General features: G+C 14.8%; 2 protein-coding genes across 2 annotated transcripts, besides 27 other annotated features; both read right to left on the bottom strand. All coding sequences in view use genetic code 6, as the record gives it.

Moving 5' to 3' along the window:
• Positions 1-425: 425 nt before the first annotated feature.
• On the bottom strand, positions 426-1,936 carry IMG5_118360 (hypothetical protein; the record flags this gene model as incomplete). The annotated part of the gene is made up of 7 exons (XM_004034496.1): positions 426-794; positions 894-1,017; positions 1,073-1,187; positions 1,256-1,324; positions 1,365-1,387; positions 1,445-1,708; positions 1,758-1,936. Coding segments are annotated over 7 exons (1,143 nt in total), but the record flags the coding sequence as incomplete, so codon positions are not given.
• Positions 833-897: a microsatellite.
• Positions 1,277-1,330: a microsatellite.
• Positions 1,542-1,622: a microsatellite.
• Positions 1,740-1,775: a microsatellite.
• A 3,082-nt stretch (positions 1,937-5,018) lies between the features above and the next one.
• Positions 5,019-5,051: a microsatellite.
• Positions 5,052-5,131: 80 nt separating this feature from the next.
• Positions 5,132-5,183: a microsatellite.
• Positions 5,132-5,209: a microsatellite.
• Positions 5,170-5,210: a microsatellite.
• Positions 5,211-5,962: 752 nt separating this feature from the next.
• Positions 5,963-6,171: a microsatellite.
• Positions 5,970-6,146: a microsatellite.
• Positions 6,053-6,093: a microsatellite.
• Positions 6,172-6,948: 777 nt separating the features above from the next.
• Positions 6,949-6,985: a microsatellite.
• Positions 6,986-7,245: 260 nt separating this feature from the next.
• Positions 7,246-7,298: a microsatellite.
• Positions 7,248-7,298: a microsatellite.
• Positions 7,256-7,298: a microsatellite.
• Positions 7,299-9,047: 1,749 nt separating this feature from the next.
• Positions 9,048-9,119: a microsatellite.
• A 599-nt stretch (positions 9,120-9,718) lies between these two features.
• Positions 9,719-9,769: a microsatellite.
• Positions 9,770-10,013: 244 nt separating this feature from the next.
• Positions 10,014-10,051: a microsatellite.
• A 1,097-nt stretch (positions 10,052-11,148) lies between these two features.
• Positions 11,149-12,392, bottom strand: IMG5_118370 (ribosomal RNA assembly, putative; the record flags this gene model as incomplete). The annotated part of the gene is made up of 3 exons (XM_004034497.1): positions 11,149-11,428; positions 11,528-11,958; positions 12,024-12,392. The coding sequence occupies 3 exons, from the start codon at positions 12,390-12,392 to the stop codon at positions 11,149-11,151; spliced, it is 1,080 nt and encodes a 359-aa protein (XP_004034545.1).
• Positions 12,393-12,547: 155 nt separating this feature from the next.
• Positions 12,548-12,610: a microsatellite.
• Positions 12,571-12,611: a microsatellite.
• Positions 12,571-12,614: a microsatellite.
• A 281-nt stretch (positions 12,615-12,895) lies between these two features.
• Positions 12,896-12,940: a microsatellite.
• Positions 12,941-13,061: 121 nt separating this feature from the next.
• Positions 13,062-13,108: a microsatellite.
• Positions 13,065-13,115: a microsatellite.
• A 787-nt stretch (positions 13,116-13,902) lies between these two features.
• Positions 13,903-13,956: a microsatellite.
• Positions 13,903-13,978: a microsatellite.
• Positions 13,979-15,850: 1,872 nt separating this feature from the next.
• Positions 15,851-15,891: a microsatellite.
• The last annotated feature ends 114 nt before the right edge of the window (positions 15,892-16,005 follow it).

Consider the following 16,005-nt stretch of genomic DNA (forward strand, 5'->3'; position numbering starts at 1 on the left):
GTTTTGATATTTTGTGTTTGGGAAATATAATATTTCGTTTAAATTTTTTGAGTTTTTAATATATATTTAGTAATCTTCTAATTAATTTGGAATATTTTTTATAAGCTTTTTTTGTTTAAAAAAATAATCAAATAAACAAAACATTTAGAATCAAAAAAAGTTTACTTATTTAACTGTATTTTCATAAGATTTTCTTTTAATTTATGATTCATGAAAACATACAATTAAATAAATCATTTTTTTTTTTTTTTTTTTTTGGAAAAATTTATTTTATTTTTTTAAACAAAAAAAAAATTAAATTTTTTTTTTTTTTTTTTTTTCAAGTTTTTCTTTAAATATTAGATTTTAAATAACTGTCATTTAATTTTATTTATTAACTTTTTTCATTAATTTCTATATTTTCCACTTATTCAAATTCTAATTCTTCAATACTTTTTATTTTTTTTCCATATTCGAAAATACCATATTTAATAATTCCATTTTTATATATATATTTTCCTTTCCCATGTTATTTACCATAAGCCCATTAACCTTAATATGTTTTATCTTTTTTTTTTTTAATAAAAAAATTTAAATATAAAAAATAAAATAAATACCTTTCCATTAATATATACCATAACCATGTTTTTTATCATTAAAATAATTTCCTTCAAAAAACATTTCATTATTCCATATAAATTTACCTTTCCCATGCATATTATTATAATTCCAATATCCTATTATTTATATTTTATTTTAATAAATAAATTAAAAAAACCTTTATATTATTTTCCATCAGACCATAAATAAGTTCCCTTTATTTTATAATATTAATATTAATATAATAATAATAATATATATATATATATATATATATATATATATATATATATATATATTTATAATAAATATACATATCCATGTAAATAATTATATTGCCATTCTCCTTCATAAATTGATCCATCTACCCATTAAAATTTTCCTTTTCCATTTTTTTTACCTTAAAAAAATTCTCCTTCATATTTTGAACCATCTGATCTGAGTTTTTAATATTATTCTTATAAATCATTTATATAATTTTTTTATTTTTTACAATATTTCAATTCCTTTACCTTCCTATAATCCGTTTTTCCATTCTCCTTTATAGACTTCTTCGTTTAAACGTTTTAAGATTCCAAATTAACTAAATTATCCATTACTCCAATTACCTAAATAAATATATTTTGAATAAAATCATTAAGTCTAATATAATAATAATCATAAATAAAAGAAATACCTTCATAAGTATCTCCATTTATAAATATCAATTTTCCGTTTCCGTTTTAAATATTATTTTTCCATTGCCCTTTTATCAATTTTTTTATTTTTAAAAAGTTTATTTATACCTTCATATTTTTAACCATTTGGCCTTTTTTTCAAAAATAAAAAAAATAAAAAAAAAAAAATTAAATAATATAATTTTAACCATGTTTATATACCAAAGCCTTCCTTTTAATCTCCGTTCCATTATCCTTCATATACTACTCCATTTTTAAATGTGATTGCATTTTTTTATATTAGATATTATTTTTTATCGGAATTTTCTATTGCTTTTTTATCTGAACTTTCTAAAGATTTTTTATCTGAATTTTATAATTATTTTTATATTATTAAAGATAAACTAAGAGAATCAAGGGCCTTGTTTTCTTAAAGTACAATTTAGTTTGAATCTTATGAAATTTAAATTAAACTATTTATGTTATTTTCACTTTTTTTGGTATTTTTTTAAATAAATTTACTTTTTTACAATTAATTTATTATTTATATTTTTTTAATAAATCTAACTTTGTCTTTAAGAATTTGGTTTTTGTACATTTTATTGTGATTATTTTTAATTTTCTAAACATAAATTATATGTACAATCATTTAAGTTTCCCATTAATATTTTATTTAACTATAAAAAAAATAAATATTTATTTTATTAATATTTTGCGTATATAGTAATTTAAAAACAATTAATTTTTGTGTAATTTTAATTTTAATTGATTAATGGTTTTATTTAATTATATATTTGTAATAAAGTATTATTATTTATAGTTGATCTATTAATTTAAAAATAAGAATTAAAATAGATATTGGTATTTTATTATAATTAAATATATAATATTATTATATAATATAAAAACAAATTATTTTTTTATTTTTAATCAAATAAAAATAATTATTAATATTATAAAATTTATAATATGGAAATATACAGAAAAATTTACTTCATAATTTCATATTTTTTTTATTTCTATATAAATAAATAAGACTAAACATAAATATATCACTTTTTTTTTAAAAAAATCATATAATAATATATAATACTAAAACATTTTTTTTCTTTTACACTATATATGCATAATTTTTTTCTTAAGGATATATATTCCAGAGTAGTATTATGACTATAAGGGATAATATAAAAATGGATTTTATACATATAATAAAGATAGTAATTAATCATATTTTATGATAATTTTAGTATTTAATGTTGCAGTAGTTCTGACGTAATAAAAATTTAGAAAGTAAAAATAAATAGTTAATATCGATTAGTTTAAAATTATTATATATAATTTTATTAATATTATTTGTCTTTATATTTAAAAACAATATTTTTTTAATTATTCATTTTTTTAACAAAATAATATATTTATATAGTTTTAGAAATAGTATATTTTGATGAATTTGTAATATACTTTTGTTTTTTATAGTCTAACAAAATAAAAATGTTTTTTATTTTAATAATAACTAAAATTTTTAACAAACAAACAAAAAATTAATAAAAAATCTAATATTAAAATTAAAAATATTTTTAAAAAAAAAATGGTTTTTCCAAGAAAATATCAAAAAAATAATATTTTTAAATAAATGTTTAATAAAATAAATATTTTAATATGATAAAATATATTATTAAATATTTATATAACTCTATGTTCATTTTAAAACATATTTTAAAGTTATTAATAACAATTTTGTATATTATTATAATTTTTAATAATATAATATATTAGTTGTTATTAGAAAAAGAACAAAAATTCATAAAAAAACCAATATTATTATATTAAGATAATATTAATGTTTTATTTTTATAATAATTGAACATAATTATAAATTAATCAGAAATATATGAAAGAAATAATATAAAAATAATTGAAAAAACTACGAATTTTTTATTAAAAAATTGGATATATGTTCATTAAAATTAATATTAATAATAAATAAAAAACTTTTTATATTTTAGAATTTTCGAATAATAAAATCATAAAGCCATCCATAAAGTTTCAATATATATTTTTAAAGTTAATTTCTTAATTTTATATATAAATTATATCTATACTTTTTTAATATTCTATAATGGTTTATTGTCTCTATAAAAAAAACAATTAAATAATTCTTTTATTTAAAATAAAATAAACCCTTTAAAGACTTATTAATTTTTTTTTCATATATTGGTTAATCTATTTTTTAGTAAAAATATGATATAATTATAGGAATTAAATATATGGAATATTTAATAGAAAATGGACTAATTGAATAAAAAACAACAAAATTATATATAGTAAAAAAAACTTATTAAAATAATTATATAATTTTTTTGTAATATTATACATTAATTTTTAAATTTCTATGTATTTATCAAAATACTATTTATATATATATTACTTATAATAAATAATAAGTTTATAATTATAAAATATTATTCATTATATATATTTAAAATAAATATTCTATATACCTTTTTATTTATTTTGTTCATACTTATATATTTTACATATATATGTTTTCTAATTGTTTTTGCTTTTTTTTAAAATATCAAATATAAAAAAAAAATTAATAATATTTTTTTATTTTTCTTTTCCATATTATATTAAAAATAATCTCCTCAAAAACCTATATGCGTAGCTATAATATTAGATTAAAATATTCAAATGAAAAAGTTAAATAAGGAATATTTGTCAATAAAATTATATAATAGAAATAAGGAACTTTTTATCCAAATTCATTTGTTACAAATAAAAATATGAAAATAAAATTAAATATAAAAATAAGATTTTAAATCTGTAATTTCTTTTTTTTTAAAATGGATTAAATAAATACATATAAATTTTTAAAAAATTAAATAGTAAAAGTAATAATTTTTTCGTTATATTCTTTATACTAATAATTAATAAATTTCTAAAGGATTATTGATATATTTTTAATTTTAATAAACTTTAAGAAAGTTTCCTAATAATTAGTTTAAATCTTATAATCTTCAAATACTTTCTTTAATTCGATAATTTTTTTAATACTTTAAAAAAATTAATTGTATGTGTAATTTTTTTTATTATATAAATTTTGTGCTTTTAAAGGGTTACCTTTGTTTTTAAATATATTTTTTAATAATCAATTCCAAACAATTTATAAGTCGAAAAAAAGGACTCTACTTTAATAACTTAGTTCATCTTTATTCCTTATTTAATTTTTAGAAATTCACTTCGAAATAGGAATCCTTAAATATTTTAATATAATTTATTTTTTCTTTTTAATTTCATAAAAATTATATTTCTTACAATTTTTTGTTCATTATATTCTTATTTTAACCTTATTTTAAGAGAGTTATATTTTTTATTATTACACTTTTTTCTTGAAAAATCTTATTTTTATAAATATATTACAATTTACAATACATTTCCTATTTTTATTAAATTGAAAATTAAATTTTAATTTAAATGTCAATTTTACTTTAGTAGAGTTTTATGTTTTCTACTTAAAAAAATCAGTTAATAATATAAACTATACATTTATCAGTAAAAACTTAATCATAAAAAATACATATTTTTGAAATCTAATTGGATAAATTTAGCTTTATATTTACACTTTTTATGTCTTTAATACTTATTTATTAATTTTATTCAGATTTATTCTTATTTGAATCTTCTTTGTAGTAATTATAACTATTTCTAATGCAATAGTCATAAAAAATGATCAGTATCTAACTTTACAATTGAGTAAAATATTATTTTAAAAATTTTATAAAAAAAATACATAAAAAAAACATTAAAAAAATAATTTAAAACTAATTTAAAGTATAAATAAAATATTTTTATTATTATAAATAAAAACAAAATTTAAAAGATATTCTCGTAACTATATATATATATATATATATATATATATATATAAATATATATATTATATATTTTATTTTATATATAATAAATTATATTATTTATAAAAAAGCAATAATACCATCAAAATAATTCGTCTAAAAATTAGAAATACTCCGAACAATTTATATGTCCTTCCTATAAGCAATTTAAGCATTTTATATTTTGATAATTCTCATCATTTTTATCTATAATAATTTAATTTCTTTCATTAAAATATTATTAAATAACACCACAATCTTAAATATGTCCACTTTTTTTACAAAAAAACATGTTTTTTTGCCATAATTTTCACAGTTAATTTTCTCATGTCCTATATTTCCACATTTAAAGCAAACTTTTTGGTCACAACTTTTATTTTGATGTTGCCCTAGACAATTAATACATTATATTTTTTAGTTAAATTATAAACAAGTATTTCTTATATGTCCTTATTTTCCACAATTAAAGCATATCTGCCCTTTTTTATCAAAAAAATATCTGTTTGTGTTCATCATTTATCCATATTCGATATTTATTTCCTCATTTTCTTCCGTTTCTATACTTTGTTCTTCGTTATTTTCCTATAATTGAAGTATTTTTTTCACTAAATTAAGATCTTGAGATACACAGCGTTTGCTTTCTCCTAATTTATTGTAAAATAAAACTTAAGAATTAGATGTATCGTAATTTTTGGTATTCTCAAAGGATGTAATATCTTAGAAATAATTAATTATTTTAGGCTTTACCTATATATTTTCTTATTATTGATTTTTTTTGGCAAATAATAATATATTTAGCTAGTTTTGTTATTTTAAAAATATTCTGGGGAATTTTTTTAATTTTCATCTTTGCTGAAATTTTCATATTTTGATAAATTTTCTTCTTTTCTAAAATTTTCTTCCTTTTTTATGTTTTCTTCCTTTTTTTTTATTTCTATTTTTTTTTAATTTTCATATTTTTTCGAATATTCTTCTTTTTGTAAATTTTCGGCTTTTTTAAAATTTTCATCTTTTTATATACTTTCTATATTTTTTTTTATATAAATTTATTTTCTTTCAAATTTTTTTTTAAACTTTTTTATTTTATTTTTTACAATATTGTTGCTACTTTTTTCGATTTTCTTATATTAATTGAAATATTAATGCTTTTTGTAATTCTAGCTATTTTTTTAAATTAAATGTTTATTATTTATTATTTTTAATTTTAGTTAATTATTTTATATAAAATTATTAAAAAATTATAGATTAATGTATTTATTAATTATTAGTCATAATATATATTGCTTTATATATATATTTACAGGTAATTCCATTTTAAATATACAAAATTATTTATAAAATGAATGAAATTATAAAATTCTTCTTTTATATTTTTTTTTTTTTTTCCAAATTAATTTATCTAATAAAATAATAAATAAGATATTATTAATAGTTTTTTTTTTTTTTTTAAATTATAATCTTTAAATTTTTTTCATTTGACTTTATATTGCAGTTTTTTAAATTTAAATAAATAAAAAAAAATATTACTTTTTTTTTAAAAATATGTTAGTTTCACAAAAAAAAATATACGCTTTATATGAAATAGAAAACATTAATTATAATTTATATTAATATATTATTATTGTATTATATATATATAAAAAAGGATATTCAGTATATATTGAAATAAACTTTTTATTTAATATTCAAATTCACAATTTTATTTATACTAAATTTAATCATAAATAAATATTTTTTAATAGTAATGTTTGATATGTATATAAATATAAAAACTATAATTACTAATTTATTATAGTTTACACTAATAAGAAAAATTGTATATATATATATATATATATATATATATATATTATAATAAATAATTATTTTTTTTTTTAATTTTTGAAATAAAAAAAATACTTATATTTATCAAAAAATATCATAAAAATAAATAATTAATTCACAAATAGAAAAATTTTGAGGATATTTTTGATTAAAGAAACAATATTATATTTAGATATAAATATGAAAAAAATAAAAAAAATTCAATAAAAAAAAAAAAAAAAATGATACAAATAATAAAAAGCCTAAATTAAAATTTCGAAAAAAGATATATTAATAAAAAGAAAAAACTAAAATAAAATAAAATATATAAATAAATAAATATATATATATATATATAAATATAAATTATTTATATTTCATATTTATCTTATTTTTTTTACTAAAATATATATTTCTACAAATCATTTATTTTTTTTAAGTTTTTCAATATTTTCTTTATAAATACTCTTAGTTCTTCTTTCATATTCTTCTTTTTCGAATTTCATTTTATTTTTATAAGTAATGAAATTTATCATCATAGCAATTCCAATTAAAATTAAAAAATAATTTATTAAAATAAACGATCCTACAGTTTTATAAATATAATTCGGGTATCTTTTTTCACCTACACCAACATAAACTCCATATATATAACTTATTTACCCTACCATAACTAATAATAATGAATATGGATGTAATTAACTAGAATATATTAATCCTGTTGTTAATAATCCTAAATTTAAAGGAGCATAAAAATAAGAATATTTTTCTTTTTAATTTATCGCATAAGCCATATAAAGACCTCCTATTAATGAATAATTTATACATGTTATATCTACAAACATTTATAAAAAATAAGAGTTTTATAGTGTAAAATATTCATGAGTAAAAGATCCTAATAAGGCTAACGCTTGGGGTACTTAAATTAAATATAAACATTTTTTTAATAAAGGTGGGACTTCTACTTAAAATTGTTCTAAACCTTCTATAGTCATTTCTATTTCTCCTTTTTATAAGTCTTATTGGTATTTTTCAAGTTTTAGGCTTTATCGTTGCTTGTATTTTTTTTACTCTAATGAATAATTTGCTTTTATTTTAAAATTTTGGTAAATTAAGGGAAGTTATTTTTTATTTTTTAAATTGTATAACGATAGTATTCTTATCATATTTTTTTTTATATTTTTAGATATTAAATTATATTATATATATATATATATATATCTAAAAAAAAATTAATAGCATTTATTTATATTTTTATCTGTTAAAATAAAATTAAAAATAAAAAAATGAATTTAGAATAAGAAAAAGATAGGAATAAAATAAACAGTTAATTAGTTATTATAAAAATAAAAAAAGTAAAAGTTAAGTTTTGGCTTAAAAAAAAAAAGAAATAATGATAATTCTAAAAAATAAAAATGAATGTTTTAATAAATAGATTAAAGTATATTTTTATCTAATACTTTTTTAAAAAAAATCAAAGAATAATTTTATATAGTTTAAGTAAATAAAATATAATTTGAATAGTTTATAAAATTTAATTTATGAAATATAAAATAAATACAAATTATTAAATTACTCCTAGAAATATAAATAATTTTTAGTATTATTATTTGAAAAATTAAAATATTATATATATAAAATAATATCATTAAGAATAAAAAAATTTATTTAAATCTTATATTTAGATAATTAAATAAAAATAAACTTAATCTTTATTTAATTAAAAAATAAAAAAACTTATATATTTTTTATAGTCGAAAGATTTTTTTTTTAAGGATATAGAAAATTTAGAAACAAAAAATGTTAAATTTTAATTTAAGAAAATGATTTAAAGTAAATTTTAAAAACGTAAAAATGTTTTTTGGGAACTATATTATAGAGAATTTTAAAAATACTTTTTTTCTTATTAATGGAGTCGGTAGTTTAATATTTTAAAATGCTCAAAATCTTATCGTAAAATTATTTTAAGGTAATTAATGTCCATGAAAAAAGAAAAATGATTTATATAAATTTAATGGCGATATATTATATATAGAGGACAAGAAAATTATTTTTATATATAATTGAAAATATACAATCTAATTTATCTTATATATGTTAAGACAATAATAAATATAATATTTATATTTAATAAATATTTTTTTTTTTTTTAAATTAAATTAATAATTTTTTTTATAATTTTTAATAAAAACATATTTATATATATTTATATATTTTTTAAAAAAAATAAATAAATATTAACTTTTTATACTTAAAAAATATTATAATGTCCTAAGTTTTTTTAGTCGAAATTATTTTAAATAAATTATTAATTAATGTGAACTTTGAAAATAGTATTATTTTTGTTATTCTTAAAGTAGGTGGGTATATATATATAATTAATAATTATTTTTTTATACCAAAAAACAAAAAAAGATCAATAAAAATATGAACTATAAAATTCATTTTTATTAAAATAAAAAAAAGTGGATTTTTAAAAATAAATATTTTAAATAGAAACATATTTAACTTTAGATGAACAAAAGAATATATTTTAATGCAAAAAAGTTTATATTTTTTAAAAATTATAAAAATTTTAATTTATAAAAAAAAGTTTGAAATATTAATAAATATAAATCATGATTAATTATATAAACTAGCCGGGAAAATAGAATTCGATATTTCTAATTATATAAACAATTAAATATATTATTAATAAGAAAAAAAAACACTTCTTAAATGTCCAGATAAATCTGCTAAGTTAAATTTTGATATAAAAATTGTTTAAATAAAATGTTTAGAATGTAATATATAAACATATATAGATTTTTAATATATATATATATAAATATTTTTTTTTATAAAAAAAGAAAGATTTATAAAAATAAAAATTATTAGAAGAACTATAATAAAAAAATTAAAATTTATAGGAAATAATATATTAATAAAATTAAAAAATAAACTAATAATAAATAGATATTGGAAAAATTATATATGAAAATTAAGAAATTATAAAAAAAATGCATTAAAATGATATTTTTTTGAAAGAAAAAATTACAAAAATTTAAGAATTAGAAGAAAATTTATTAAAAATTTAAGTAAAAAAATATAAAAAAAAAAAAAATTAAAAAAAAAAAAGGTCGAAAGAAGAAATATAGAAATTTAAAGAGATTTTTATAAAAGAATTTCATTTTAAAAAGAAGAACAAGCATTTTATTAAAAAAACAATATAAATATTTTAGAAAAATAACTAGTTATATGTAAATAAAATTTGTCTGAAATAATAAACTGTATTCTTTTATAACAAAATAATGATCTAATCGAATAAATAGAACCCTTTTATTAAAATGAAATAGAAAAAAATAATATATATAAACAATAAATAATAGAAAATAATTAAATATTTGAATAATATATACTTAGTAGCTAAGAAAGAACAAATGATTTTAGTTTTGAAAAGAATTATATATAAAACAAATTAAATAATAGTAATATTATATGAGTTTTTTATAAATTATATTATATTATAATTAATTTTTAATTCTTATTTTCAGTAATCTATTAATTTTGGGTTTTACGAAAACCTATATTTATATTTTATTCATTTTATTATTCGTTTATTTTTATTACATTTTAAGATTATATTATTTAAAAATTTAATATTTTCTCTCTATAGATTTTTTTACTAATTTAGTAAATTAAATATAAATTTAAATACTTATTGGTTAAATAGGTAATTATATAATGGCATATTATTATTTATCTTAACTATATTTATGTGAAAACGATTTATTATTATTATTATTATTAGTATTTTCACTTTTAGCTTTTTATATTTTCAAACTATTAATTGCTATTTCTTTAATCCATAAGATTGTATTTGTGATTAATGTTTTTTTTATTTAAAAATTTTAAGGTATTTTTTCTTTTAAATTAATTATTTTTTAAAATCTTTTTACTGCTTCTAATTTTATTTGCCTTTATATGATATTTTTTAAGTAATTAACATTTAAATAAATATATTAATAAAATGTATTTATAGTATATTATAAAATAAATATTTAATAATTTAAAAGTGTTTTTAAATATTAATTTAAATAATTATTTTTATGGAAGTATTTTTTTTTATTTGATAATATTAAACATTAACTAAATTTTATATTAAAAATAAATTTTTGAAAATATAAAAAATATATAATATATTTATTCTTTAAATAAAAAAATAATAACTATAATCAAAAAATTTTAACTTTCTTTTTTCCTTTATCCAAAAACTTGTTTTTTAATTCTTCGATATCTTGATTTTAAGTAAATTACTAATCTTTTTTTTTCTTTTTTTAATTTTCTTTTTCGATTTCTTTATTAATTTCAGGAGCTTCATAAAGTTTCGATTTTTAGTCCATTTTTTATTAAATTTTGTTTTCTTATTTAATGATTTTTTACTTTAAATTATTTTATTTTTTTTCACTTTCTTTTAAAAAATATTCACCAGTTTAAATCTCAATATCTATTTTTCTAAAAAAAAATATTATTTAATTATATATATTTATTATCTTATATATAATTTTAAATAAATTAAATTAATATTATTTATTATTATTATTATAATAAAACCTTGGTTATTATTCTGGTGGAAAAGGCGTATATTCCTTTTTTTGAACTTTTTATTTTTTTTATTTTTTCTTAGCATTAATTTTTTTAAACTATGGCAAGAATCTATCCCAGTTTTCATCTTTAAGTTTATCATCTTTCATAAGTTCTTTTTTAATCATTAATTCTTTAATATTATAAATTGGATGGATATTATGCATTGTATCTTCAATAATTCTTCTCAAAACCTTTAATTATTTCCATCCTCCTATACAACTAACAGTACTTCCTTATACCATAATATAGCATTCTGTCAATAATTCGAGAGCTTTTAATGTTTGTCCATTAGGTCCAATTAATCTTTACCTTCTTTTGATAAATTTTTCTTTATTTCTTACTAAATTTCGTATTTTTACTACGTCAGAAAAAACTCCATCTTCCATAACTCTTAAAGCCTATATATAGAATAATTATATATGTTTTATTAGAAATATATATATATATATATTTTGTATTCAACTTGCTAAAACGGAACTGATCTTGCTAGTAATTTTATACAATCTCTTGCTTTTATTATTGCGTAAGGATCCCATGTTTTTTTTGTTGTTCTTACTGTTATTGAACCTTCGGTAAGGTTTAAATCTGCTTTTATTCCGTAATCATTCAGTGTCTTTTTTATATTACCAAAACTCTCTTGTATATATTTTTCTCTGTATTATGGGAATAATGTAGCAAAAGATGATTCTTCAGATAATGTATAGGGCATATCACCTTTTTTAAATTCTTCGATTTTCCATTTGTCAAGGGTTGGGTCATTGTCCCAAGGTTTGTCTTTTCTGTATTTATTTTTTTTTGATTTTGTTTCTTATTATTATTATTGAAGTTCCATGTGTTTAATATTTTTTTTTAATTTTAATTTAATTATATTTTTATATTAATATTATTTATTCTTTTTTATTTGTTTATAGTTTATATTTATAATATTATTTATTTTTTGTAGAATTTTTAAGAAAAATATATAATTTATTCAATATGCTTTGTATCAAAAATTGATATAAAAAATTTATAAAATATATATTAAAAAAATATATATAAAAAATATATATATAAACTTATTATTTTTATAATAAAAAATAATGTTTTTTCTAATTATAATATAAATATATTATAATATTTTAAAAAGATCTTAAAAAATTATTTTATAAATAAAAAAAAAAATATATGCATAAAAATAAAGATTATATGATTTAATAAAATAAAATAGGGTTATAATAATTAAAAATAAAAAAATCATATTAATTAATAAAATATAAAACAAAAAACATAGTTACAAAAGATAAAAAAATTGTATATAAGATTTGTTTAAGAATATTATTAAAATACTAATCTATCATAAATTAAATAAAAAATATAATATTAAAGTAAAAAATATTAAATAATAATGTATTGATATTTAATTTTTTAAAAAGTGTATTTCTTATTATTATCAATTTTTGTTTTATATTTAGTATAAATAAAGGATTAAAAAAAATGTAAATATTTGATTTAAATATAAAAGTATATATATGAATATATACATATATAAATATATATAAATATATATATTTACATAAATTTAAATTTTATTTTTTACTCATATTTATTCAATATCTTTTTTATTTTCGATTTATTTTTTTATATATTAATCAAATTTTTATAAATATTATTCTCTATCCATTAAAGATTCTACGAATTCCTACTAATTTTAGCAATTAATTTCTGCAATATAATGATATTCATCTTCTGGAAAAAGAGAAAGTTTATAAGGAATATAAATCCAATTTTTATTAACCTTTTTTTAATTAAATTCATATTTATAAACATTTTTTTAAAAAACTTTTAATATTTCAGTTTCAAAAGGGGAAAACATTTCTGCCTCATAATGTTATCCTATTAAATAAGCATATCTTTATCCTTTTCTTAAATGAGTTCCTACTGGTAATTATACAACTTTTGCTAAAATTCCTATTATGTCTATTCCTAATTATGTTAATCCTACTTTTGCAGTCTTTTTATTTTTTTTAAATATAATTTTATTTGATTTTTTTTTCTACTTATCTTTCATAATCATAATCAATCCAATCATGATCTTTTGTATATTTTCTTATTGCTTAAATAATTTTATTGAACTTATTTTATAATATAATATTATAGTTTACAATGTTTATAAATTAATTATTAGTTTATCTTTTTAAATTAATGAATATATTTTTATATTGTTTAAAATTATAAGGAAATCATTTTTTATATAAAAAAAAAAAAATATATCTATAATTTAAATATATAAATTATAAATATTTATAAAATACAATTGATATTTATAAGTTATTAAATATATAAAATGAATATTATAAAAAAAAATATATATACAAATACATATATATATATATATATATATATTTATATATATATATTTATTATTTTATTAATATATATTAAAAGACAATTTTTTTAAATATTTTAAAATAAGGTTTTTAATATATAAAAATGTTTATTTCAATAAAATTATCTGTGTTTTTATTCAATTTTTATCTTAATTGAAATCCTTATCATATGCTCTATTAATATTTTATTTTTCAAGATCTTAAAGAATTACCATATCTTTAATATTTTTAGTTTCCGAATATACATAATAAAACACTAAAATAGTGATTATATATAATATTCCTACAATAAAATTTTTAACTTAACTTCTTTATTCTTCAATATTCGAAATATTAAATGTCGATCCTATAAAGCAAAATAGGAAAGACTATAAAATTTAGATAAATCCGAATATTCCTACTGTATATTAAATTTTAAATTTAAAAATAGGTAAACTATAATTCTTTATAAACATAGGAATTTATACTATAGCGAGTAAAAAAACCGATTTTTTTTCATTTTATTTACTCATTATATATATAGCCTTTAAATATATATTATTTTCAATTTTTTTCATCATATATGATTTCATAAACCTTTCTGAAATCCAAAAACTTATAAAAATTCCAAATATTTTACCAAAAACTGCTATTGATACTGCTTTAAAATATTACTTTAAAACACATCCTAAAGCCAATTCAAAAAATAAAATAGGTGCGCCTACTAAAATTATTATTGTAGCAAAAAAAAGAAGAAGAAAATAAACAAAAACATCCACTTCTTAATATTTTTTTAAAAAGTTTATTATTATTTCTTTAAATTAAGATGTTAAATATTAAAATATAATTATTATTAAAATTAAAAATGCTATATAAATATAGTTTTTTCTTATAAATTCCCTTATTTATTTCATTTTGTTTTAATTTATTTTTTAAACTTTTTTCTTCTTCTAAGTATTACTATTATTATTTAATTAAATATTTTAAATATTAATTAAAAAAAAAAACTAAATTATTTAATATATATGAGAAAAAGAAAAAAAAACAAACAAACTAACCATATAATAAATCAATCAAAATAATTATTTAAATTAAACTTTAGATTTATTTTAACCATTTCCCATATAAAATCTTAACTCCTTAAAGTTTTTCAACTCAAACCCATTTTCTAGTCCCAAAATATGACATAAATCTATAGTTTAGATCAAAAAAATATTCTAATCAATGTAAATCTCCACTAAAAATTCATCATTTTCCTTAATATTCTTTTATAGGAAATTCTCCCCTTTTAAAATTTATAAATTATGCATTTTTCCTTATCCATTATAAAAAAAAACCCCACACCAATTATGCCCCCAAGTAGTATCTTTTTTATTTTCAGTAGTTAATCCCATATAGAGATATTTAGAAATATTATTATCTAAAAATTTTATACTGAATGAGTATTTTTCCTTATTTTTTAAAATATTCTCATTATATAATACTCCTGGTTTATTTATAAAACTTATTATTTAAGTATTCTCTTCATTATTTAAAATATCTATTTCTTTAGAATCTTTATATAAACCCTGTTTAAGTAGATTTTTTAAATTATTAGAAGGATTTTCAATTGGATTAAGGTACTTTATTAATAAATATTCGATTTCTTTTTAAATTAAGGTTAGAAAGTCACGATCTTTTTGGACTTTAGAGTACGTATTTTGCACGTTTAAATTCTTTTTTTTAATATTTTCTTCGTTTTGGTTGAAGTTAGTGGTTATTAGGGACATTAACATGTGTATTTTTTCACTTTTTTGAGTAATTGTATCCTCTAAGTTTAATAAAACGTCCTTTATTTAATTAAAAGGGAAAAAAGAATAAAGTTTTTCGAGTTAAATCAATGAATAAACCTCATATTAATTAACATTGGCGATAAATTATTACTAATATTAATCTAATTTTTCTTAAATATTTTATTTAATTAAAGAAATATTTTCATTTATTTAATTAATGTAATTTTACTTTTATTTTTATATCTATTCGAAACTTAATTCTTATTTTTTTATTTTTATTTTAGATTCTTAAAAAAACATAGGAATATACTATTATTATTATTATTAT

The sequence above is a fragment of the Ichthyophthirius multifiliis genome (assembly GCF_000220395.1).
Source record: "Ichthyophthirius multifiliis unplaced genomic scaffold scaff_1120509250954, whole genome shotgun sequence".
Lineage (NCBI taxonomy): Eukaryota > Ciliophora > Oligohymenophorea > Hymenostomatida > Ichthyophthirius > Ichthyophthirius multifiliis.